Below are 24,588 nucleotides of genomic sequence, written 5' to 3'. Positions count from 1 at the left end.
AACATTAGTAATTCATCTTTTGTGTGGCTTAATATTTATAGCAGATTCCAAGTCTCCTTTGAAAGTTAGGACTGTCCAAGACAAAAAAAGTCAATCATTGGTGGAGATGAAATTGTTTTTTTGTGTGTGTGTTTTGTTTTGTTTTGTTTTGTTTGAGAAGGAGTCTCGCTCTGTCACCAGGCTGGAGTGCAGTGGCACAATCTCGGCTCACTGCAACCTCTGACTCCCTGGTTCAAGCTATTCTCCTGCCTCAGCCTCCCAAGTAGCTGGGATTACAGGCACTCGCCACCACGCCCAGCTATTTTTGTATTTTTAGTAGAGACAGGGTTTCACCATGTTGGCCAGGATGGTCTCGATCTCCTTACCCTGTGATCTGCCTGCCTCGGCCTCCCAAAGTTCTGGGATTACAGGCGTGAGCCACCATGTCCAGCCGAGATGAAATTGTCTTTTAAAAAATGAGTAAAATTGAAGTAATGGAGGAAGGGGAAGCAGGGAATTCCTGGTCTGACAAGAGAGATTAGGAAGTCTGCTTTCTTCTTACTGTGGTGTTCCTTTGAACATGAATGCATCTCACTAGATTTTGTTGGTTGTCTGGGGGAAGTGGGGTAATTCAAAGTCATAGTGCCTGCTTACATGGTATTCCATTAACAGAAGAGGTTTGTTTTGTTTGTTTAAGAATAGGTAATACTTTCATAGGGTTCAAAAATTCAATTTTTAAAAAGTATACAGTGAAAAGTCTTTCTCCCGTCTACTCAGTTCCCACACTCCCATTCTACCCTCACAGATACTGTTTTTACTTCTTTTGTAGTCTTTCAGTGTTACATATACTTAAAGAAGCAAGTAGAAATACAGATTGTTAGAACAGAACATTTTGATAGAATATGGAAACATACTGAATAGGGAATATTAAATAAGCAGAAAAAGAGATGTAATTTTCTTTCTATGACTTGGGTTCTTTCACTTCTCAGTTTCATGGTAGATTTTGGTCCAAAAGGAAAGAACCTATAGTGACTTACAATCAGCAAAGGAATTTAATTTTTGTCTCTATTTTTCAGCAACCACGTGCAAAAGAATGAAAGATTATAAATTAGGTAGTCCTTGTCACAGATAAGTGACACTTTTAAAAAGTATGTTACGTGGAATCCCCACTGTACGCCTACATTTTGTCTAAATGCATTAAAGAGCTATTTGGAAATTTACTTGCAATGGTTGCATTATCATTATTTGTTTCAAAGTCTCTGTCTTTTAAGTCAGCCAATGACAAATAATTATATTTTCCTTACTCTTTTGCTTTTGTTTTTGTCATGTTAGTGTCTGTTACTTGCATTGCATGGTTCAGTGAAGACAGACCATTTGCAGTGGGATATTTTGATGGAAAATTGTTACTGGGAACAAAGGAACCACTTGAGAAAGGAGGCATTGTTCTAATTGATGCACATAAGGTAAATGCATCTTTAAAAAGCATAATTTTATGGGATACAAATATAATTTTGTTACATGGATAGATTACACAGTGGCGAAGTCAGAGATTTTAGGATATCCATCACCCAAATGACATACATTGTACCCATCAAGTAATCTCTCATAATCCACTCTCCTCCCAGCCCTCACCTTCCAAGTCTCCCTTGTCTATCATTCCACACTCTAGGCCTGTGTGTACACATGAGTTCCCTTTTCACCACTTTCTTGCCAACATCTGTTGTTTTTTGTCTTTTTAATAACAACCACTTAAAAGTGAAAAAAATGTAATATTTGCCCTTCTGTATCTGACTTATTTCACTTAAGATAATGGGCTCCAGTTCCAACCATGTTGCTTGAAATACCTGATTTCATTCTTTTTATGGTTGCATAGTATTCCATTTTTTATATATACCATGTTTTTATTATCCAGTCATCCATTGATGGACACTTAGGTTGGTTCCATATCTTTGCTATTGTGAATGGTGCTGTGATAAACGTATGAGTGCAGGCATCTTTTTGAGAAAATGATTTATTTTCCTTTGGGTAGATACTCAGTAGTGGGATTGCTGGATCAAATGGTAGTTCTGGTTTTTGTTCATTGAGAAATCCCCATACTGTTTTCTATAGAGTTTGTACTAATTTACATTCCCACCAACAGTATTTAAGAGTTCCCTTTTCACCACTTTCTTGCCGACATCTGTTGTTTTTTGTCTTTTTAATAATAACCATCCTGACTGGGGTGAGATGATATCTCATTGTGGTTTTATTTTTTTAATTTAAATTTTTATTTTTTTAGACAGTCTAGCTTTTTCGCCCAGGCTGGAGTGCAGTGGCACGATCTTGGCTCACTGCAGTTTCCAACCCCCAGGTTCAAGCAATTCTCCTGCCTCAGTCTCCTGAGTAGCTGGGATTACAGGCGCTCACCACCAAACTGGCTAATTTTTATACTTTTAGTAGAGACAGGGTTTCACCATGTTGGTCAGGCTGGTCTCGAACTCCTGACCTCAAGTGATCTGCCTGCCTCAGCCTCCCAAAGTGCTGGGATTCCAGGCATGAGCCAATGCGCATGGCTCATTGTGGTTTGAATTTGCTTTTCTCTGATGATTAGTGATGTTGAGCATTTTTTCATATGCCTATTGACTATTTGTATATATTCTGGTAAAAGCATCTTTACCAGATAGTTGCTTTTTCTTGCTTTTGTTTGTTTGTTTGTTTGTTTGTTTTTTCCTGAGATGGAGTCATGCTCTGTCACCCAGCCTGGAGTACAGTGGCACAATCTCAGCTCACTGCAACCTCCACTTCCCAGGTTCAAGCTATTTTCCTGCCTCAGCCTCCTGAGTAGCTGGGATTACAGGCGCCCACCACCACTCCCGGCTAATTTTTTTTTTTTTTTTTTTTGTATTTTTAGTAGAGACGGGGTTTCACTATGCTGGCCAGGCTGGTTCTAATTCCTGACTTCATGATCCGCCCACCTCGGCCTCCCAAAGTGTTTGGATTACGGGCGTGAGCCACGGCGCCCGGCCTTCTTGGTTTTTGTTTTTTTTTTTAACCTCTACTATTGCTTGATACTAGTTTCTTTTAAAATTTTTTTACCTCAGTCACTTATGACTTAATGTTCTATTGTTGCACAAAATCTGTGGACCGTGGATATACATGGATAAGTCTATGTAAAAATAAATAAGCCATGGAAGAGTAAAGCCAAAACAGTGAATTAGGAACACCCTGGTAATACCTCCTGTTCAAGTGCTCCCAGTAATGTCAGAAATTCCGTCCATGAAGAATGATTTTTTTACCTTAAACAGAGGTTGCCAATTCAGATATTTACAGGACCATCTAGGCAAGTAGCATAAATGCGTGAAACCAGGAGTTAGAAGATGTGGAAGAGGATTGAAAAATAAAAATAAAATCAGAAGAGCACAATGATCACAACCATATAAACACAAAACATATCCCAGATTCTCATAAGTGTTTGCTATTGGGATGTAAGGGGTGCATTTTTTTTAAGTCTCTTCTTTTTTATGCTGTAATGATTACCAGTCAGTAAGGATAACTCTTAATAAATACAAATGCTAATGACAGATAACATATCCCTTTTGAGTCAGAATTTCATAATTCATTTATCCTACTAACATTTGTTGAGCTTTGACTGCAGCAAATATATATAACACAGACTACATTAAAGGGTAAGTTGGTCTAGTGATTGGGAATGATACGGCAGTATCTGATTTGCATAAAATATTGATTTCAAAATAAATGAGTTATAGAAATATAGATACTAAGAAATATAGGTTATGTATTACTGAATTTAAAGTATTTGTGAAGGAAATATTACTCTGATTTTTTTCTCTTCCTTCCATTTTAAGGATACTCTTATTAGCATGAAGTGGGACCCTACGGGTCATATTCTTATGACATGTGCCAAAGAAGACAGTGTGAAACTCTGGGGCTCTATTTCGGGATGCTGGTGCTGTCTACATTCACTCTGCCATCCATCTATTGTAAATGGCATTGCTTGGTGCCGCCTTCCAGGGAAAGGATCCAAGTTGCAGTTACTGATGGCTACGTATGTTGTCAATTTGCATCTATACGTCTTAGTTTTTATATTGGTATAGACTGTTATTTGCATTAAGTGTGGCTTCTCAGTAGTCTTAAAGAGTTTATTGCCAGTTACTATTCTTATAATGTGTAACATTATAAGATTACCTCAGAGAAAAGAAAGAGCAGTAGTTGTCCAGTGTGAAACTTGGTATGTAATCTCCTTATCTCTGGGTGTGATGTTGTTAGAATATTGGCTTCGGTTGTATTTCTTGTTAAAGATTGTATGTACTACAAATAAGTTTAAAAAATAATGCAGTGGTTCTATCAGATCTTAATTGATTGCAATTTGGAAATATTTTTACTTACGCATATTGACATGTTTTGGTTTTATGTGATCAATTTTTTTAAGTGGCTGTCAGAGTGGCTTAGTATGTGTTTGGCGCATTCCACAAGATACTACACAGACCAGTGTGACTAGTGCAGAAGGATGGTGGGACCAGGAATCAAATTGCCAGGTAACATTCTGGTGTTTTTGAAGACTTTATCTGAAACTATGGAAAGTATATGACATCAAAGTCATTCTCCCTTGGTTACTAAAAAAGTCATTACCGTATCCCAAAGAGCAAGATCCATTGGGAAATATACGTAATTGTCATCCTGAATTAGCTTAATTTTTTATAAATCAGAGATACCATAATTGCTTGGTAAAATGAGATATTCCATACATATTAAGTGGTGACTGTTACTGTGATAGTGGATATAATTGATACTACAGATAGACGAGTCATAAGTTGTTAGCACATTAAAATAGAAACTCCATGGGAGCACATCCATCCAAAGAATCTCCAACTGATGCCAGAATCCTTGCTTTGAAGAACGATTTATTTATATTAAACAGAAGTTACAAATGTATATATTTATAGAGAGCCCTCTAGGCGAGTAACATAAATTCATGAAGCTAGGGTCAGAAGGTTTGGAGAGGGTAAAAAACAAAAACAGAAAAAAAAACAAAGATGCATACATGCTTTATATAAAGGCACACAGCTGATTGGCAGTTTCCAGAATTAAGAGCCTGTTGTTACCAGATTGTTTTATTTTTTCTATAGATGCTAAGAATCCAATGTTTAAGTAAAATCTCCCAATATTAAACGTTGGCACCTAACTTAAAATTGTTTAAAACACTGAATGACCAGTCAGATCACATCTCTGAGCTACCAGTTTGTACCTTCTGTTGCCTTCCTTTTGCTCATGATACCCTTGGAAGAAATACACTTTACATCATCTTTGGGTAATGAATACATTTAGTATTATGTTGTCATAACTAAAAGGAATAAGGAGCTTAAGCACGGGGAGAAAGGGTGAAGACGGAGGGAAGGAGTAGCCAATTCACTAATAGGAGAATATCACAACAGTGGAGGTGGGAGTGCTACAGATAGGTCTGGTTTACTCTTTGTGCTGGAGGGCAGCCCTATAGACAGGCCTTACCTATGTCACTTCTAAAGCCTGCAGAACAAATGTGTGACAGACAGAACCATCAGCCAACAAAAAGAGGAATCTATTTATATAGAGTCAGCATGTGCAGTTCACAAATGTTAGGGGATAAAAATGAAAATTACATGAAGTAAAAATTTAAAAATCAAAACACTGGTTAAAAAGTAGTCAGTATTTTCCTGTCTCTGAGGGATAATTAGAACTTTGAGATGTTATTTTTGTAGTTTGAAGAGTAGAAAACTAGTTTAGAAATATATTTTTTAAAAAAGATGAAAGCTTCAACAAAGGGAATCAGATTGATATTTTATGACTGATTCAGTCAAGCTTACTATCCTTTATGAGAGAAATTATCTCTCCCCCTTGGCAATTTTATTCTGAAATATAAAATTTCCAAGAGTGAATGATAAATCTTGAACTTATAATTTATCTTTATTTTAATGCATGTTAAAAATAATGAATTTCAGGATGGATATAGGAAATCATCAGGAGCCAAGTGTGTTTATCAGCTGCGGGGACACATCACTCCTGTTCGGACTGTTGCCTTTAGTTCTGATGGGTTGGCCCTTGTGTCTGGTGGACTAGGTGGGCTCATGAACATTTGGTCTTTAAGGGTAAGAGCACAGATTTTATTTTTATGTTAAGGAATATTTTGACACTAACTTAAACACATATGATAAAAATTAACCAATTCTAGAAACATTTTATATAGTAATTTCTTGAATACTGAGGAAACTTCTTTCAGAATCCTCTGCCCTTACATTTTTCTTACTGATAAGTATTTTTAAAATCACCTGTGTCCTAGAAAATTGGGTAGTAGGTATGTGATTGGACGTTGCTGAATTTAGCTAAAATGTAGACTTTAGAATATGTTTTTGTCAATGTGAAATATAAATTTAAATGTAAATTTATACCTACAGTTCAATGATGTGTATTGGTAAATGTATCTCATTTTAGGATGGCTCTGTCTTGCAAACTGTTGTGATAGGCTCTGGAGCTATTCAGACCACGGTATGGATTCCAGAAGTTGGAGTAGCTGCTTGCTCAAATAGATCAAAGGTAATATTGTAGTTATATCAAATGATACGGTGTAAGCTTGTAAGGAACTTTAGAAATCATAGTCTAACCACCTCACTTTATGGAGGAGAAACCTGATATCCAGAGGAATTACTACTTGTCCAAAACAGTGCAACTATTTAGTAGCAGAAAGAGAATTAGAACCTAAGTCTCCTGACTTATAGTCTAGTATTTTTTCTACTACACCCCATACTTTGGTGACAGTGCTTAGATATTGAACAATTTCATTTCCATTGGAAGTGATAAAGTAGATTTTGACTTTCTGCCATGATTTTTGACAGTAGCACTAAAGTATCTCAAGGCCAGGTGCAATGGCTCATGCCTGTAATCCCAGCACTTTGGGGAGGCTGAGGTAGGCAGATTGCTTGAGGTCGGGAGTTCAAGACCAGCCTGGCCAACATGGTGAAACCCCATCTCTACTAAAAATACAAAAATTAGCCAGGCGTGGTGGCACATGCCTATAGTCTCAGCTACTTGGAAGGCTGAGACGGGAGAATCGCTTGAACCCAGGAGGCAGAGGTTGCAGTGAGCTGAGATTGCACCATTTTACTCCAACCTGGGTGACAGAGCGAGAGCCCATCCCAAAGGAAAAAAAAGCTATCTCAAACAATTTTTCCCTGAAAAGAAGAAGCATTGCAAAGACATTTAACTAAGTATACAAAATATATCTTGGCTTTCAAATTTAATATTCTAGTAAAAATGCTGGTCTCCTGCTGTAAAGTAATTCTATGATATAACATTATTCCCTACAGTATTATTTTTCATACCCTTAAAGATTAGAGCCAATGTGCTGATTTGATTTACATTTTATATGGTTAAATGATGTTAAAATAAGCTGTAAACCTTCATGAAAGGTTCTACTGAAAGTAAAATGTAGAATCAGTCCCTAGGCAGTAGTGGCCTGTGTAGAATAAACCATAGAGCCAGAGTTAAAGCAGTGCCACCCCTTTTGCAGCTATCCTTGTAGTCATGTCAGACATGACTTTTGAAATATACTAGATGCCTTATTCTGCAGGTTCTGAAGAAATAGTTAATAATTGTCATTATTTCCTTAAAAAGTACCAGCTAATCAGAGGTAGTTCACAAATTTTATTATTTCTCATTATTTTTTACTTAGACAAAATTTAGGATATTTTGAAGTTCCATAGGCATTAAAAGTATAGCCTTTTTGGATATAAAATATCCAAAAAGCAAAGATGCCCCAGTTACTAGAAGGAATTTCGCAGATTAAATGGTGATAGCATTATTTTTTATTTAAACAAATTTATTATGTGGCATGATTTATTTTCAACCAGGATGTTTTGGTCGTGAATTGTACAGCAGAATGGGCAGCTGCCAATCATGTTTTGGCAACCTGTAGGACAGCATTGAAACAGCAGGGTGTTCTGGGATTGAACATGGCTCCCTGCATGAGAGCATTTCTGGAGCGGCTCCCCATGATGCTTCAGGAGCAGTATGCCTATGAAAAGGTAGCTCATTACACTCACTCCTAGAGATCCACAGATACCTGGTGCTTTGGAATGTGATTATAGCCTTGAACTTATCCCTTAAGAGCATGAGGTCTGAGGATAATAAGTGTGGCTTTTTGGGCAGAATCAAATGAAGGTAAGTCATGCCTAAAAGAGTTGTTCAGCAACCCTAAGTCTATTCTTGCTTTATTTTCATCAGAGTAAAATAAGGAAACAAACAAACACCAAGTTTGTATTACTGTTTTTTAGATTATTTATTCACTCCAAAGTTTCTTAAAATACCTATGCAGCAGAATATCTTCCCTTTTCTGACCCACACATATATCTGTTTTTATATGGCTTGGCCATTCCAAAGTTGAGGGATAGGGATGGATGTGGGTATCAGAGTGAACATCATCTCCACTTATTAGATAAATCTTTGTGGAAAATTTAGTGGAAGAGCTATGTTGAATTGAGTAGGGTCATTCAATACTGGAATGAGGAATTGCAGCATTTGAACTTGTCCAGACAGTGATCCTAAAGTAGCCTGTCTTCCAGCCTTTTGCTTTTCCTTTGATGGCTACCAGGATTCTCTTATAAAGGAGGAAAGTGAGAAGAGCAGATCTCTGTGGTTAAATAGTTACCTGCTTTTTTTTCCAATCAAGAAAAACCATGATGAAAATGTACTATATGCATTGTGATAGCTTAGATTGGATCCTGGAGCAGAAAAGGAGTATTAATGGGAAAACTGAGGAAAACCAAATAAAGCTCTGTGGTTTAGTTAGTATTGTACCAATGTTAGTTTGTTAGTTTTGATAAATGTGCCAGGGTTGTATAAGATGTTAACATTAGATAAAGTTGGGTGAAGGGTATACAGAAATCCTCGGTACTATCTGTACAACTCACTCTAACTCTAAAAATATGATTCCAGACTTTCAGACTGCGGTAGGTTAATTTAGAATATTTGGCACAAACTCTTTGACATATTATATCCTTGTATTTTGTTTTAGCCTCATGTGGTTTGTGGTGACCAACTTGTTCACAGCCCCTATATGCAATGCTTGGCTTCCCTTGCTGTGGGACTTCATCTGGATCAGCTGTTGTGTAACCCTCCAGTGCCACCACACCACCAGAACTGTCTCCCTGACCCTGCATCCTGGAATCCAAATGAATGGGCCTGGTTAGAATGTTTCTCAACCACTATAAAAGCTGCTGAAGCCCTGACCAATGGAGCCCAGTTTCCAGAATCTTTTACCGTTCCAGATCTAGAACCTGTTCCAGAGGATGAACTTGTATTTCTAATGGTAAATGTACTGTGAGCTGCTATTATTTGCAGCTGAGATTTTATCATGGGTATTTGGCATGTAGCAGACCCCTAATAAGTCTTTGCTAGTATGAATGGCTAGAAGGATACCCTTAAGAGAAACGGAAAATATTTTTCTTTCAGATAGTCACTTTCAATCTGATGGCAGGCCTCCATAGTGACAGGAATTGATAATGTAAGCACTGTTGAACTCTTGTAAACTTGCCAGCTCTCAATGATATAGTCCCATATTTTCTCATTTTCTTTTGTCCATAGGTACTTTGTTAGTGCTTTAGTTGTATATATCTTAGCATCTTTTCCTCGTCATGTGGTGGGTTATATGCCACATATAGATTCTAATTTATTTGGCATTTCAATCATGTCTTTAATTAGCGTCAAATAAAATATAGAAGAGCATTCTAATTGTCATTTCATTCTGATTGTATTTGCGAGTGTCCACTGTAGAAACTGTGACATAGATAAAATACCTGTGTAGACTACAGGACAGCACATGATCTAACAACCTCTTTGTAGACTTAAGATTTATGCATACAAACATTTAGATAAACATTGATACAATATGAAACAGACAAATATAAATTGAGTAAAATTATGTAACTGTAGTTATGCATCACTTGATGGGGATATGTTCTGAGAAATGCATTGTTAGGCAATCTTGACACTGGGAATATCATAGAGTGTATAGTACTTACACAAACCTAGATGATATAGCCTACTTACAACAAGACTATATGGTATAGTCTGATTACTCCTAGGCTACAAACCTGTATAGAATGTTACTGTATTCAATGCTCTAGGCAGTTGTAACAGTGATAAGTATTTGTGTATGTAAACATAGAAGGTATAATAAAAATAAGGTTTTATAATCTTATGAGACCATCTTCACGCATGCAGTTTGTTGTTGACTGAAATGTCATGTGGCACAAAAGTATAGAATATTTTAATCAGAAAATGTCCTTCTAAGCCCATTTGGCCCAACTCTGTAATTTTGTAGATGAGGAAGCTGAAGCCCAGAAAGATGAAGTGATTTGCACACAGCTACACAAAGAGTTTATAGGGGTGTGGAGTCCTCCACATGACCTTGTACCTGTGGGTGTTCAGAAAACACATGGCTAGCTTTGAATCACCAATGCTGTAGTGATAGTGATAGTGATAGTGATAGTGAAAGTGTTTATAATAAAGGGAAATACTGATCAGTGCATAAAATCAAGTTTGAAATAATGATAAAACTGCTCTTAATTTATCATAATATTACCATGTTCTTTTTTGGAAATAAGACTTAATGATTAGAAGAAGACTTTGTGGTTAATTAGAGCAGGTGAATCTTGCCTAAGCAGAATTGATCATTATGTACCCCCTGTTTTTCAGGATAACAGTAAATGGATTAACGGCATGGATGAACAAATTATGTCTTGGGCAACTTCCAGACCTGAGGTCAGTAAAGATGAAGATAACTGTATGATGGTTCTCAGTCAATGTTTTGATTCTGAATGCTTGTGTGTTTGTGCCCTGGTGTCTCCCATACAGGCTGGCACACACTTGGTACGTAGTACATGGCTGTTTGAGTGAATGGGTGACTCTAATTTTGAGATGATTGTGGTTTTCTAGGACTGGCACCTGGGAGGTAAATGTGATGTCTACTTATGGGGTGCTGGTAGGCATGGACAGCTGGCAGAAGCTGGAAGAAATGTAATGGTACCTGCAGCAGCTCCCTCATTCTCACAGGCCCAACAGGTAACTAACAGGGTAAAAAATAGAAAAGAAACATGGGAACTGAAAATTCTAATTCTTTTGCTTCTTATTGTGGGATAAAGCTTGTCCATTTCATAATCTTTTATGAGGAATCATTAAAGAAAGTCATGATACATAGCTTTCAAATAAAAACTTGCTGTGGTTTTTATCAGACTTAAGAAGTTAACACATTTCTAAATTTTTCTTTCAAGTTTAATGAACTAACATCATGATGTGTTAGGCCTGCGCAGTATGTATTTCTAGCAGTTTAGATACTCCTAATTAGTGATTTTCTCTTTAGGGCTATAAACTTCCTAGGATCTTTAGCCAGATTTTATTGACCACTCCCCTTTTCTAATAATCCTGGTATGATATAGCGCCAAACCCTTCTCAAGGCCTCTGCTTTCTCTTTTGCTCTTCTTTACCTCAGCTAGTCCAGATTGCATGACTCATTCTTATGTATGAGTTTCTGCTTCTTTCTAGCCCAGTCTTTAATATTTCCCCATCACCCCTTCCCTTTTCTTTCATCCATTTTGTTGTTCTAAACTATTTTAAATGGATGAATCTCATACATCTCTTGGTTAAATAAGCAGTTTTATAGTCATCAAGGAGTTACGGGACTGCATAGTTATATCAACTCTTCCCTTTCAGTAAAAGGATAAGACAATTATAAAAGCATTCTATGTATATGTGGAATCATTTCAAGTGCTTGCATGTTAAAGCAATATAATAAAGAATAAAATATTTAATTCTGTGTTTTTATACTAGGTCATTTGTGGTCAGAATTGTACCTTTGTCATCCAGGCCAATGGCACAGTGTTGGCTTGTGGGGAAGGAAGTTATGGCAGATTAGGACAAGGAAATTCAGATGACCTTCATGTGCTGACAGTTATTTCAGCCTTACAAGGTAAAATTGTCCTTAATAAAAAGATGGTTAGAACCTATGGCCTAATGTAGGTTTGGTCATACAAACCTTTGCCCTTCTCAAACCTTTGCTAGATAAAATCATATCAGGTTTTCACTTACATTTAAATCCTTGTTTAGGCGTGTGTACAGCTTTAATTGCCATATTTCAAGCTATATTGCAGGTTACTTATAGCAATGCTAGAATTCAGTGAAATATAAATAACACTTTTTGAGACCCACTGAAGATTGTAAACAAATGCTTAAAAATTGCAAAAGTGTAAGTAGGCAGATGTTAATAGCAGTAGCAATCATGCATGTGTTTCATTAAAATTAAAAATCAGTTTATATGGAAATCTGCAAATGTGCTGAAGACTTTAAAGGACATCTTCATCAGAGTTCTGTGTGACTTGGAGAGAGAACACCTTTGGAGAAACCACTGTACAAGCCCCCAGCTTGCTCATTAACTGAACTCATAATGACTCTGAAGCCTGCAAAGAGAGCACTGACGGTTTTTTTTACGTAAAAGCATACAAGTAACTATGAGTTCAGAACAAGTTCCTAGAAGCTCAAGTTCTTTTCATTGTGATCTGGGTGTGAAGAGCACAGCAGTAGAGATGAGAATATGTGCTGGGTTCCTATGGGTTCTACTGGTCCTTGGCTCTGGGACATTGCACAAGCTACGAGACCTTTTTGTGACTCAGTTTTCCCAATTGTAAAAATGGGATGTTAGTATCTGTTTCATAGGTGCTATGTGAAAGTAGAAAATGAGATAATCCATGTAAAGCATTTATAGGAGTGGCTAGAGCATAGCCAGTCATTAATGACTGTAACTATTGCTGTCATCCTCCTTTTCCTTGTCGTCATCATTATTTTAGGTGACTATTCGCAGTTTTGGTAGGTTATGGCTACAAATTCAATTTAAAACTAAAGAAATTGGGCCGGGCACTGTGGCTCATGCCTGTAAACCCAGCGCTTTGGGAGGCTGAGGTGGGTGGATCACTTGAGGTCAGGAGTTCATGACCAGCCTGGCCAGCATGGTAAAACCCTGTCTCTGCTAAAAATACAAAAATTAGCCAGGTGTGGTGGCACATGCCTGTAATCCCAGCAACTCAGGAGGCTGAGGCAAGAGAATCACTTGAACCGGGGAGGTGGAGGTTGCAGTGAGCCGAGATCACGCCACTGCACTCCAGCCTGGGTGACAGAGTGAGACTCCATCTAAAAAAACAAAAACAAAAACTAATGAAATTATTCTTATTTTCATAGTACCAATTCGGTGGTTTTTGATTGAGGGTATTCAGTAGCAGCTGCAAGTAAAGAGGAGAGTTTTAACATCCAGTGACTCCTGTTGGGTTTCTGTTCTGTTCCAGGCTTTGTGGTGACCCAGCTGGTGACTTCCTGTGGTTCTGATGGGCACTCTATGGCCCTAACTGAAAGTGGTGAGGTCTTTAGCTGGGGAGATGGTGACTATGGTAAACTTGGCCATGGGAACAGCGACAGGCAGCGGCGGCCCAGGCAGATCGAGGCCTTACAAGGAGAAGAAGTGGTGCAGGTCAGGCAGGAAATGGATAAGTTTGCGTTTCATTGTAAATATACTAGTTGTTGAATAGGTTTCTTAAAATTAGGTAACAGAAAATATAGTAAAAATATATTACACAATCATTATAAGAGATCCATTGGTTTTGGATGTTCAGATTCATTCTTGAGCTTGTCAGAAGTTTGAATAGGCTTTGGTGTTAGTATTGGTCTTGTTAGTATTGGTTAGAATGGTCTTTTTCCTGAGCCAGCTGGTTGGCCCAGACAAGGGTGCTGCAGGCCCTTGGAAGAAATATTGTGTGGTGGTTTAACTTCTGCCACACAGTTCTTAATACACAGATAAATGGAAAACTTTGCTTTTAACCTATCATTTTTGTTACAAAAGCTAAGTTAATATGCATTTTCTGGAAAGTAGTGTTCTAAAATCATATTGTAAGATTGTATAGCACCTTATAGTTTACAAACAATTTCCCCATTTATTATCTCATTTAGTCTAGGTCATCTGTACACAGCTGAAGAGTAGCAGTAGTTATTCCAGGGTATGCTGTTCAGCTTGGGCTTCCTGAGGCTATTGAGACAGATCAGACTTGGGAGAGCAGGAGAGCAACTTGGGCAGATCAGTGTACTAGTTGGCCGGATGCAGTGGCTTATGCCTGTAATCCTAACACTTTGTGAGGCCAAGGCAAGAGGATTGCTTGAGGCCAGGAGTTTGAGACCAGCCTAGACAACATAGCAAGACCCTGTCTCTACAAAAAATAAAAATAGACATAAATAGCCAGGTGTGGTAGCACATGCCTGTAGTCCCAGCTACTTGGGAGGCTGAGGTGGGAGGATTGCTTGAGCCCAGGAGTTTGGGGCTGCAGTGAGCTGTAATCACACCACTGCACTCCAGCCTAGGTGAGAGAGCAAGACACTGTCTTTTTAAAATTTAAAAAAAATTAAAAAAAAAATTTTAAAAAGCATTGGTCTTTGAAGATCCAGTTTTCAGTGAAGTTTATGTAAAGTTTATTGATATATTAATACCAAAAATGGCAGATTTACTTTTTTCTTAGTTTCCCTTCTTAAAAGTTTTCTTTCTCCTTGGTTCTTAGATGTCTTGTGGCTTCAAGCACTCAGCAGTGGTCACTTCAGATGGCAAACTGTTTACCTTTGGGAATGGTGACTATGGTCGTCTGGGTCTTGGAAATACCTCTAACAAAAAACTTCCAGAGAGAGTGACTGCACTGGAGGGATATCAGATTGGACAGGCATGGAATAAATCAATAAGATATTCTAGCTGATCATTGTTTCTCATTTCTTCTGTGTTCACTTAGACACCCTCAGGAAGATCAGGATCACCAGTTGTATCTAACCTCATGTACATTTTGCTGTGGTCTAATTGATAATTTTAACTGTTTCCCAATGTGAAATTCATATTTTAAGTCAATTTAAGTTTGTTTATGTGACAAACCAACAAATGTAACCCTTATTTCAGGTCGTGAATGTTTTTAAAGCCCCCTCCATAACATACTAATACCACTTGCTATAAAACCCTTAAAAAATACAGATACTAGTAGCTCCTGTCTTGTATCCTTGAGTTGTATGGCTGAATTGCAACATCACTGGTAGCTACTGCTCCTAAGTAGTAATTATCTCTGTCTTGTATACATCAAGAGTGTCCTTTAACAAGGAAATATTTTTGGCTTTTTCTGTATCATTCCTTAGATACTTTTTGATATGAATGAGTATTTTTGGGTTATGTATACATTTCCCCTATCTTTTGTACTGATTATGGTTTAGCCACAGACATTTGAAGGATTTCACTTTGAAGAAAAAAGTTTTATATGGACATTAAGAATTATTTCTTGTTGACTTATTTTGGTTAACATTTGTAGTATGCTCTGAAACCATTGTAGATATTTGGAAACATAGCCAAGTTTTTCACTGAAGTAGAGAAAAAGGGTCCCAGAAACGGGGGAGCATGTTTTAGGTCTTGTGATTTGCCTTACGGAATACTGTTATTTCTTCAGGTGGCCTGTGGATTAAACCACACTTTGGCGGTGTCAGCAGATGGTTCCATGGTGTGGGCTTTTGGAGATGGAGACTATGGAAAACTAGGCTTAGGAAATTCCACTGCAAAATCTTCACCTCAGGTCAGTACTGCCTTGAGTCTAGGTTTTCAGACAACATAAATAGTTTTCATCTATGTCAGTAGTTATTATTAGTTGGAAATAATTCACCTTTAGTACTTTTGGTAATTCATAATGAAGTTTAGAAGCTTCTGTTGTGCATTCTTGAATGCCCACATGCTAGGTCTTGATTTTAAATAAGCTATTAATCCAACTAAACTGCATTTAAAATTCTGCAAGGATAAGCTTCTGTCTCCGTAAATGAGTTTCACACTGTAGGACCTCTGATGTAGAGAAGAAATAGTTAGAAACATATCCCCAGGGTGTCATGGAAGGAACTATGAGTAATCCTTTGTAACCCTCTGCATGCAGCTGCCATTTCTGCTTATTATTACCACTGAATTACACAGGTACACATCTCCTTTTAAAAAACAATACAAAGGAAATCTGAGTCCATAAAGAAAGAAATTAGAAGCTGTTATTCACACTATAGAAGATTTCTTGACTCTGCAGAAGTCTTTCTATGTAATTGTTTTATGTGGGTTTTCCTGACACATTTCACAAGCAGTGTGATTTACAAAGCTTCAGCTTATATTCGGATTCACCACCATTTATAGTCTGTGACATCCTGATAGCTAGACTAGTAAATATTCAGCTAGGTATGCAGAGAAGCAGGAAAGCCCACTCTGGGGAACATACAAAGCAGTTATTGTCATCCATAAAAGCTAAAGTGTTAAACTAACGTGGTCTTCTAGTGTTCTTTAGAAGGTCCTGGAATTCTCCGTGGTCTCTATTACCCAGAGGAATGCTTCTACTTCACACAGGGCCCTGGGGACTTTAGTCAAACTGCCTCTGCCCCTGCACACTCCCTCCCCCAAATTCAGTTAGTTTGTAGAGCAGTAGGAGAAAATAACATTTCAGGTTTGGATTTGGGTCGAACAGGTAAGTAACAATTAGCATTTTTGTTGGAAGATAGTTTTTGATACATGCCATTAGGCAAATTCAAGAGTGATTTTTTTTCTTCTTCTTAAAGTTGTGTGCCTTACACTTTCGTTTTGCAGAAAATTGACGTCCTTTGTGGAATTGGAATAAAAAAGGTTGCTTGTGGAACTCAGTTTTCTGTTGCTTTGACCAAAGATGGTCATGTGTATACCTTTGGTCAAGGTAAGACATTTTTCAGCTTATTTGCTTGGGTACACATCATTATAAACATTGGCCTTCCAGTGTTATAGAATGTGCTCTAAATTGAGTCCTTTTTTTGTTCTAGGTGGTGAGTAGTCACTATGACCTTCTTTCAGTAGATAATTTTCTACTTCTCTTTCATGTATTTTATTATAAAGACAAACTCCCCTCCCCATTAAGACCCCTTATGCCAGAGCCAGCACTCTTGCTAGAAGAGTCCTTGCCAAGGGCCGTCCCCTCTTCTTTTCTACTGCCTTTGACAAGCTGCCACAAATACTGCCTTGACCACCAGAGCTCCTCAGTGTCCTGCCTCATTCTTCATCCCTTCTAGGGATTGGGACTGCAGATCTTAGGAACTGGAGGAATTCATAGGCGCTCTGGGTTCAAATCTTGAGTAGGTTCGTAACCCAGGCATTCACAGTGGGACTGAGATTCTTGGCAAGGGTAATTGTTGAGGGATGTGTGAGACAGGTGTGAAGAAGAGGAAGTAAACCATGACTGAAGTTTCTAGTTGTGGGAGAACATCAATGCCTCTGACTGAGGACATGAGCTGGTTTGTGGGGAGGGTAAGGAGCTTAGTTTTAGTTATGTTGAATGGACCCATTTGCCCTAAATAAACGTGTGGAAATGTCCACTAGGCTATTGAGAATTTAGATCTGGAACTCCAGAAGGATTGGTTATGAAGATGTAGGTTTAGGACATTAGCTGCATAATGGTAGTAGTTAAATCCTTATTCGTATCATCTAAAAAACCCAGAGAGAGAGAGAGTATAGAATGAGAAAAGAAGAAAATAGAGCTCTGGGGCATGTGATGTAAAGGGCAGATGGGCACAGGAATAAGACTTGGGAGGGCCGGGCGCAGTGGCTCACACCTGTAATCCCAGCATTCTGGGAGGCCGAGGCGGATGGATCACCTAAGGTGAAGAGTTTGAGACCAGCCTGGCCAACATGGCGAAACGCTGTCTCTACTAAACAGACAAAAATTAGCCGAGCGTGGTGGCAGGCGCCTGTAATCCCAGCTACTTGGGAGGCTGAGACAGGGAGAATTGCTTGAACCCGGAAGGCAGAGGTTGCAGTGAGCCAAGATTGTGCCATTGCCCTCCAGCCTGGGCGACAAGAGCGAAACTTCATCTCAAAAAAAAAAAAAAAAGATTAAAAAGAAGAAGAATTGGGAGAGCTGGCTTTGAAAGGATTGGGAAGAGAGGTCACTGGTGAGCCAGGGAAGTGCAGTCTCTGAGAGGCAGGAAAAGCTGAGGCCACATTATTAGAAGGTTGCATGATGTTCCCATGGGCTGGAGCCTGAAAATAAGCCACTGCAGTAGGCAATTAGGAGCTCACTCATGGCTTTTGAGAGTAGAATTTCAGTGCAGTGGAGACAGTGAAAGTTAGGCTGCAGAAGGCGGGCAAGCCAAATGGACCTAGCAGACTTTGCGCATCAGGGGCTGGCTAGCACCCTCTAGAAGTTTGGCAAGGTAAGGAGAGGTTGGTTGGAAGTTTGAGGACAAGACACGTTGAATGATCTCTCGTTTTAGAATATAAGAAACTTAAAATTAGCCAGGCAAGGTGGCATGTGCCTGTGGTCTGAGCTACTCAGGAGGCTGAGGTGGGAGGATCATTTAAACCCGACAGGTCGAGGCTGCAGTGAGCTGAGATCGTACCACTGCACTGTATTCCAGTCTGGGCGACAGAGCAAGACCCTGTGTCAAAAAAGAACATAAGAAACTTGAGGGCCTGAACTGTGTCAGTCAGACCCTATCCTTTCAAAGATGTGGATATTGGAGAAGCCTCTTATTTTGAAACAAGTTACCGATTTTAGATATGACTTTTTTTTTAATTTTTATGAATAAAGAGCCTGTGACATTTTGCAGAGAAACAGCTTCACACTTTTTATTTATTCAGAACCTGGTGTGCCTTTCCAGAATAGTAGCTTTAGTCTTAGTTGAGTTATATGTGTCATTGCCGTTCCACCATAAGAAGCTAAATGACTGATGAGAAAATATAAAAGCACTGTGGTGTGTGGTGCATAACATTTCCACATGTTTTTGTTTTGTTTTTTTCAGATCGCCTGATAGGCTTGCCAGAGGGGCGTGCTCGCAATCACAATCGACCGCAACAAATCCCTCTCCTGGCTGGAGTGATAATTGAAGATGTGGCAGTTGGAGCTGAACACACACTTGCTTTGGCATCAAATGGAGATGTGTATGCCTGGGGTAGCAATTCAGAAGGGCAGGTAAATATTTATATTGCTTGCTGCTCTCTCAAATTCTAGAAATCTCACAGTGTTCCTCAGTTGGGGAAAGAGATAAGCTAGGAAATTCATAATCTACTACAATACTCCAAGCACATCACTTTGCCATGGGACTGATTATTTTGTAAGTCTAGTTATGTCTTTCTCTCTCGAGTGTGGCCAAAGAAGTATTATACCATGGTTTAAAACAATTCTGGCAGTACAGCAAAGTGATTAAGGGGATTAACTGAGTATATATGTGTGTGTCCTCATACACTGTTAAGTGCCTGGCATGTAGTAAGCTGCAGTATGTAAGGATTTGCTACTGTCAACATTATCATCATTACTACAGCAAGATGTGAGATTAGGTCCTGGGAACATCAGTTGATATGGGAAAAAGAATGAAACAATAATATTTTTATATTTTATAATATGATGATATACAAAGTATCTTTAGGTTTATGCAGGAAGTCTTGTCACCCCCATTATTTATAGGATTAAACTGAGCCTCTGAGATACTGATAAGAGACTCAAGAGGTTGATGTGTTCACCCTCCTCTATTTATGAAGGAGGGAGAGACCTTGGTGTGAGATGTCTGAGATGCTATGATGGTGACTTTTAGCTCCACATGCAGAGCCACCTCCCCTTCCTCCATAAATCCTCTCTTGGTCTGGCTTCCCCTAGTGCCAGGGACCCTTAAGTTCAAGGTCTAGCATTATTCATATTAGCCTCAGTTTGGCTCCTGTGGTCTCCTCATCACTAAATTAACAGACAAGGAAGCTGCTCGTCATTGTGGTTGCACTCTTACTGAGAGGAGAGTTAATGTTGAAGGCACCTTTGGGAGTTTCCTGGCAGTGCCTTGACATGATCCTTCCTAATGATGTTGATTTGCTTAGCTGCTGAAACACTGGCTGTCCCAGTCAGACCCCACATATAGAGATTTGGAGATTAGAATTTGCTTCCATACATGTTTTTATATATGTTTATTTATTGTTACACAGAAATCAGTTTTAAGTAAAAACTCCATAGATCATTCTGTTATTATTTAACTTTCCAAGAATTCATTCCCTTTCCATAAGTGGAATCCAAGGATGTGTTTAGTCATTAAGACTCATCTGCTAGATTTGAAATTGCCTTGTTGCAGCTTAGTTTTTAGCAGTCTGAGCTGTGAGGACTGTTATGATAAAGAAAATCAGAATGTATTTTATTATTGGGGGCTGGGCGCGGTGGCTCACGCCTGTAATCCCAGCACTTTGGGAGGCCGAGGTGGGTGGATTGCCTGAGCTCAGGAGTTCAAGATCAGCCTGGCCAAGATGGTGAAACCCCATCTCTACTAAAAATACAAAAATTAGCCAGGTGTGGTGGTGGGCACCTGTAATCCCAGCTACTTGGGAGGCTGAGGCAGAAAATTGCTTGAATCAGGGAGGCGAAGGCTGCAGTGAGCTGAGATTGTGCCACTGCACTCCAGCCTGGACGACAGAGCAAGACTCCATCTCAAAAAAAAAAAAAAAAAAAAAAAAAAAGAACGTATTTTATTGATGCTGATGCATGGTTCAGTTATTAACTTATTTATGTCTGCCACTATCTAAGAAGAATTTCATATTGACTTCCTCTCTTCCTCTTTCTAGTTGAATGTCTGTATATTTGTGATTTATTCCCAGCTCGGCCTAGGCCACACCAACCATGTTCGAGAACCAACCCTGGTAACAGGTCTGCAAGGGAAAAATGTTCGGCAGATCTCGGCTGGTCGCTGCCACAGTGCTGCATGGACAGCACCACCTGTCCCACCAAGAGCACCAGGTGAGGAATGAAATATTCACGCTCCTGCAGCATTTCTTTTTTATCAGTACCGCATGGCACTGTCTGCTTTCCAGTTCCAAACTGTATCCAGCATTGTTGTGAAACCATCAAGCCTTCTGCCACACAAAGCATTCTTTGTGCTACTAGCACTGGAAGTATTTTCATAGCAGGCATTTGTCCTACTGACATCAGTATGAACCAGGTCCTCTCTGCACCCCCAAAAGCAGAATATATATTACTTATGCAAGCAAAAATTTATAATTTTAGCAGCAACTAAGTTTTTTTTTGTTTGTTTTTTGTTGTTTTTTTTTTGAGATGGAGTCTTGCTCTGTCACCTAGGCTGGAGTGGTGTGATCTCAGCTCACTGCAGCCTGTGCCTCCCAGGTTCAAGTGATTCTGCTGCCTCAGCCTCCCAGGTAGCTGGGACTACAGGCGTGCACTACCATTCCTGGCTAATTTTTTGTATTTTTAGTAGAAACGGGGTTTCGCCATGTTGGCCAGGCTGGTCTCGAATTCCTGACCTCCAGTGATCTGCCCGCCTCGGCCTCCCAAAGTGTTAGGATTACAGGCATGAGCCACAGCGCCTGGCCAGTATTTTTAATATATAAAAGAAATGACAAATTATAGTTTTCTAAGGCCCACTGTTAGAAATAAAGATTAAAAGCCCTGAGACCATTTGTCAAATTCCTCACCTTAGTTAACCATTTGAAACATGATGTCTGTGCATTGGCACAGCAATCAACTTGCTGTCATTTTATTCCTGTGTTTAGCAAGACTGGTGGGCTACTTCTAGCTTTTTGTTGTTTGTTTTATTTTTAATTTATTATGAAATTTTTATATAGCTACACAAAGATTTAAAGAAAACCATAATACATACTTGTGTGCTCAACACCCAACTGTGGGCCCTTTCTGATTTGATCTATCTTCCGTTCCTTCCAGATGTAGCTATTACCTTAATGTTGTGACATTTGTCATTCTTACACATTTCTTCATATTTGGGCTGTTTCCTTTTTTTTCGAGACAGAGTCTCACTTTGTTGCCCAGGCTGGAGTGTAATGGCGCAATCTCAGCTCACTGCAACCTCTGCCTCCTGGGTTCAAGCGATTCTCCTGCCTCAGCCTCCCGAGTAGCTGGGATTACAGGCATGCGCCACCACGCCCAAGTCATTTTTATATTTTTAGTAGAGATGGTGTTTCGCCATATTGGCCAGGCTGGTCTTGAACTCCTGACCTCAAGTCTGGAGTTCAAGCCTCGGCCTCCCAAAGTGCTGGGATTACAGGTGTGAGCCACTGTGTCCAGCCTATTGGACAAGGCCCTCATGCCTTGTCTTTCTACCATCTTCTGTTGTCTAAGGCACTAGAATTTCACTGAAGCAACGTTGTGCCTAAGAGCTCAGCATTCTCTTCCAGTTTTGTTAACCCCTCTATTTCTTAGGGGGGTCCTAAGATTCCCCATAGGGATTTTTTTTCTTAGATATCTAAGAGAGAAAAGTGGGAATTCCAGGTAGATTCCAAACAAGCAGGAAATGGTTTCTATTAACAGAGTCTAGAATGAGCAGAGCTGCCTACGCACTGACAATTTCAGGTACTCAGTGGCTTCAGAGGGATTTCACTTCCACTTCAGAGCAGAAGCTATCCAGTGTGACAGGTGAAGGTTCAAGCTCTGGGGCCACATTGCTGGGGCTGAATCCCAGCTCCTCCACATATGATCTGAGTGACCTTGAGACTCAGTGTTTTGTCTGTAAAATGAGGATAATAATAGTACCTACTGCAAAGAGCTGTAGAAGTAAGTGGCCCCATTCATGTAAAGCTCTTAGAATGGTGCCAGACACATAGAAGGTACTCAGTAAATGTTAGTTTTTACTACAAACAATAATAATACCTCTAGGAATTGCACTGTTCCAGTCTTTATTTACAGGAAACTGAAGTGACTTTGTATCTTGTTTTTATTCTTTTATGTGTTTTTATAGGAGGGTAGCTGTGGATGCAGGACTTGTAGTCTTTGCTTCTTACAGAACTTTTATTCTTGTAGTAAAAGCCTCATGAATCATGCACCTGTATGTTTCTGTCATGAATACTTGCTGTCAGATCCCTAGTGAATATGGAGTTGGCTCTGCTAAGTTTCCCATTTCCATTTTCCAGAACTGTCTGCCTAGTCCTTGCCAACATTTGCGGTATTATGAAGATGGCAGTTATTAAATATGAAAGGAAAAATTTGGCTTTATTTACTTATTTATTTTTGTGAAGGAACTGCCTAAGTTCTATTGTTAAATAAATGGGAAACGAAAAGAGAAAATAACAGGTTTCATTTCCATAATAATGAAGACATTTTATTTTATTTTATTTTTTTCTCCACCCCCTGATAAAGACATTTTAAAAACCAACACAAATGCACACACCAAACTAAGATGAATCGATGGATAGAGGTTGGAATGGGTGCCCATTGCGTAATTATCTCAACTTCTCTGTATGCTTGAAATTTTTCAAAATGTGAAAAGTGAAAGCAATGCTGTTTCCTTCACAAGTGCTCATTTGCTTTCTGGACAGGTGTGTCAGTACCTCTGCAGCTGGGCCTGCCTGACACAGTGCCCCCCCAGTATGGGGCGCTGAGAGAAGTCAGCATTCACACGGTGCGGGCCAGGCTCCGGCTGCTTTACCACTTCTCTGACCTCATGTACTCATCTTGGAGACTGCTGAACCTTAGCCCCAACAACCAGGTAACAGACTGGCATGGTAAGCAGCCAGGCACAGACTGGCTTGGTAAGCAGTGCCCATGACATGCTCACCAGGCCCCAGGGCCTTTCTGTCTGCCTTTGGAAAATTCTTTAATGGCTAATAAGATAACACTTCTATTCCCATTTTATTGCTGTGTTAGGGACAGTCTAGAGGTGGTCATGATGCTGCTGGACAGAGTGGTCTTCCTTCTGTGTTTTGGTTTATCCAGAAATCAAGTATGAATGGCTACGCATACTACACATACCATTTCCTTTTTTTTTTTTTTTTGTGAGACGGAGTCTCACTGTGTCGCCCAGGCTGGAGTTTAGTGGCGCAGTCTCAGCTCACTGCAACTTCTGCCTCTTGGGTTCAAGCAATTCTCCTGCCTCAGCCTCCTGAGTAGCTGAGATTACAGGCCAGGGCCACCGTGCCTGGCTAATTTTTGTATTTTTAGTAAAGACGGGGTTTCACCGTGTTAGTCAGGCTGGTCTCAAACTCCTGACCTCAAATGATCCCCCCACCTCCACCTCCCAAAGTGCTGAGAATACAGGTGTGAGCCACCGCGCCCAGCCACTAAGCATGCCATTTCTACAAAGTCTAAAATGTAAGCACACAAAGCTATTAGAACCACAGTTAGGGTTGTTATATAATTGAATCTGAGAAATTTCAGATACTTTTTTCTCTTCTTACAAATTAGCATTCTGGGTCCTGGGGAAAGGGAGGTCGGGGAAATAAAGTAAATTTTGCTAATATGTCTGTCTTTATGGACTAGTCCAGTAACAAAGTGGCTAGCTATTGTGTGTGCATGCGTGTGTGTGTGTGTGTGTGTGCGCGCGAGATTTGACAAATCACTGCTAGAAATAGATAGGCAGCAGAGTCCTGTGCAGCACTAAACAGAGTGTTAGCAAACTGTAATTAGTGGGAGAAATGTTTATAATATAAAGTTAAGTGAGAAAGGCAGCTCAGAATGATATTAACAGTGTGAAAAATGTTATGTGTACATACACAGAAGAGAACTGGAAGGAAATAGATGAAATTATTACTGGGGCATC

At 39.4% G+C, this 24,588-nt stretch overlaps 1 protein-coding gene across 18 annotated transcripts in view; it reads left to right on the top strand.

The window, feature by feature from the left end:
* HERC1 (HECT and RLD domain containing E3 ubiquitin protein ligase family member 1) overlaps positions 1-24,588 on the top strand; it is a 311,831-nt gene that overhangs the window by 251,349 nt on the left and 35,894 nt on the right. For all 18 annotated transcript variants that reach the window (XM_063652260.1, XM_063652248.1, XM_063652245.1 and 15 more), the window contains exons 55-71: positions 1,312-1,442; positions 3,825-4,024; positions 4,409-4,514; positions 5,955-6,101; positions 6,445-6,546; positions 7,860-8,033; positions 9,023-9,316; positions 10,705-10,770; positions 10,945-11,070; positions 11,836-11,974; positions 13,341-13,522; positions 14,598-14,753; positions 15,516-15,638; positions 16,676-16,778; positions 18,856-19,025; positions 20,684-20,822; positions 23,369-23,538. In XM_063652260.1, coding sequence (XP_063508330.1) covers positions 1,312-1,442; positions 3,825-4,024; positions 4,409-4,514; positions 5,955-6,101; positions 6,445-6,546; positions 7,860-8,033; positions 9,023-9,316; positions 10,705-10,770; positions 10,945-11,070; positions 11,836-11,974; positions 13,341-13,522; positions 14,598-14,753; positions 15,516-15,638; positions 16,676-16,778; positions 18,856-19,025; positions 20,684-20,822; positions 23,369-23,538 — 2,528 coding nt within the window. The remainder of the gene's footprint in view (positions 1-1,311; positions 1,443-3,824; positions 4,025-4,408; positions 4,515-5,954; positions 6,102-6,444; positions 6,547-7,859; positions 8,034-9,022; positions 9,317-10,704; positions 10,771-10,944; positions 11,071-11,835; positions 11,975-13,340; positions 13,523-14,597; positions 14,754-15,515; positions 15,639-16,675; positions 16,779-18,855; positions 19,026-20,683; positions 20,823-23,368; positions 23,539-24,588) is intronic.

The sequence above is a fragment of the Pongo pygmaeus genome, chromosome 16 (assembly GCF_028885625.2).
Source record: "Pongo pygmaeus isolate AG05252 chromosome 16, NHGRI_mPonPyg2-v2.0_pri, whole genome shotgun sequence".
Taxonomy (NCBI): Eukaryota; Metazoa; Chordata; class Mammalia; order Primates; family Hominidae; genus Pongo; species Pongo pygmaeus.
Note: the sequence above shows the minus strand (reverse complement) of the source record. Positions and strands in the feature narration are given on the sequence as shown.